The sequence below is a fragment of the Corvus brachyrhynchos genome, unplaced genomic scaffold (genome assembly GCF_000691975.1).
Source record: "Corvus brachyrhynchos isolate BGI_N302 unplaced genomic scaffold, ASM69197v1 scaffold21, whole genome shotgun sequence".
In the NCBI taxonomy this organism is placed as follows: domain Eukaryota; kingdom Metazoa; phylum Chordata; class Aves; order Passeriformes; family Corvidae; genus Corvus; species Corvus brachyrhynchos.
In genome coordinates, this window is record NW_008236924.1 from 854443 (window position 1) to 854986 (window position 544).

At 43.4% G+C, this 544-nt stretch overlaps 1 protein-coding gene across 1 annotated transcript in view; it reads right to left on the reverse strand.

Annotated features, from left to right (window-relative positions):
* CSF1R (colony stimulating factor 1 receptor) overlaps positions 1-544 on the reverse strand; it is a 20591-nt gene that overhangs the window by 12162 nt on the left and 7885 nt on the right. Inside the window, 1 exon segment of the mRNA XM_008628911.2 lies at positions 514-544. Within this exon segment, the coding sequence (XP_008627133.1) occupies positions 514-544 (31 nt within the window).

Consider the following 544-nt stretch of genomic DNA (forward strand, 5'->3'; position numbering starts at 1 on the left):
AGGTTTTACATGCTGTATCCTAAGAAGTGATGAGGCTAAAACAGTATCTCTTAATTGTTCATAAAAGACAGTTATGCTTTAGCTAAAATCCTGGCTTCTCAGCTGGAAACAACTCAGACTGAGCCTTCTTTCTGAGCTGTGGTATGCAGCAGCTTTGTATCATCAGCAAACTCCAGCCTGTGAGCTGTGAGGATGAATTTTCCATCTTGAGATACAAACAAGTGTGTAATAGACCTGAAGCCCCTTATGTGAATCTGTGACTGGAAGAGATGAAGATCCATACTTTGCTCATGTGGCTTGCCCTTCCTTCTAAAACATGTCCTCTGGGCCCTCAAGATATGAAGGGAAAACCAGTTCCTTTTCTAGCAGCTCCATAGTTCTCATGTGAGCCCTCAGGCACAAGTGAGAATTGTGTTTTCAACAACAAATCTAGGAAGAGAATGGAGGCAGAAGCAGCAAATACTCAAGGCTACACATGATTCAGCCTTCCTGGTCTTTTGGGGAAGCACTCACCTACTACCTGAAGCATTGTTGAGGCATTCCT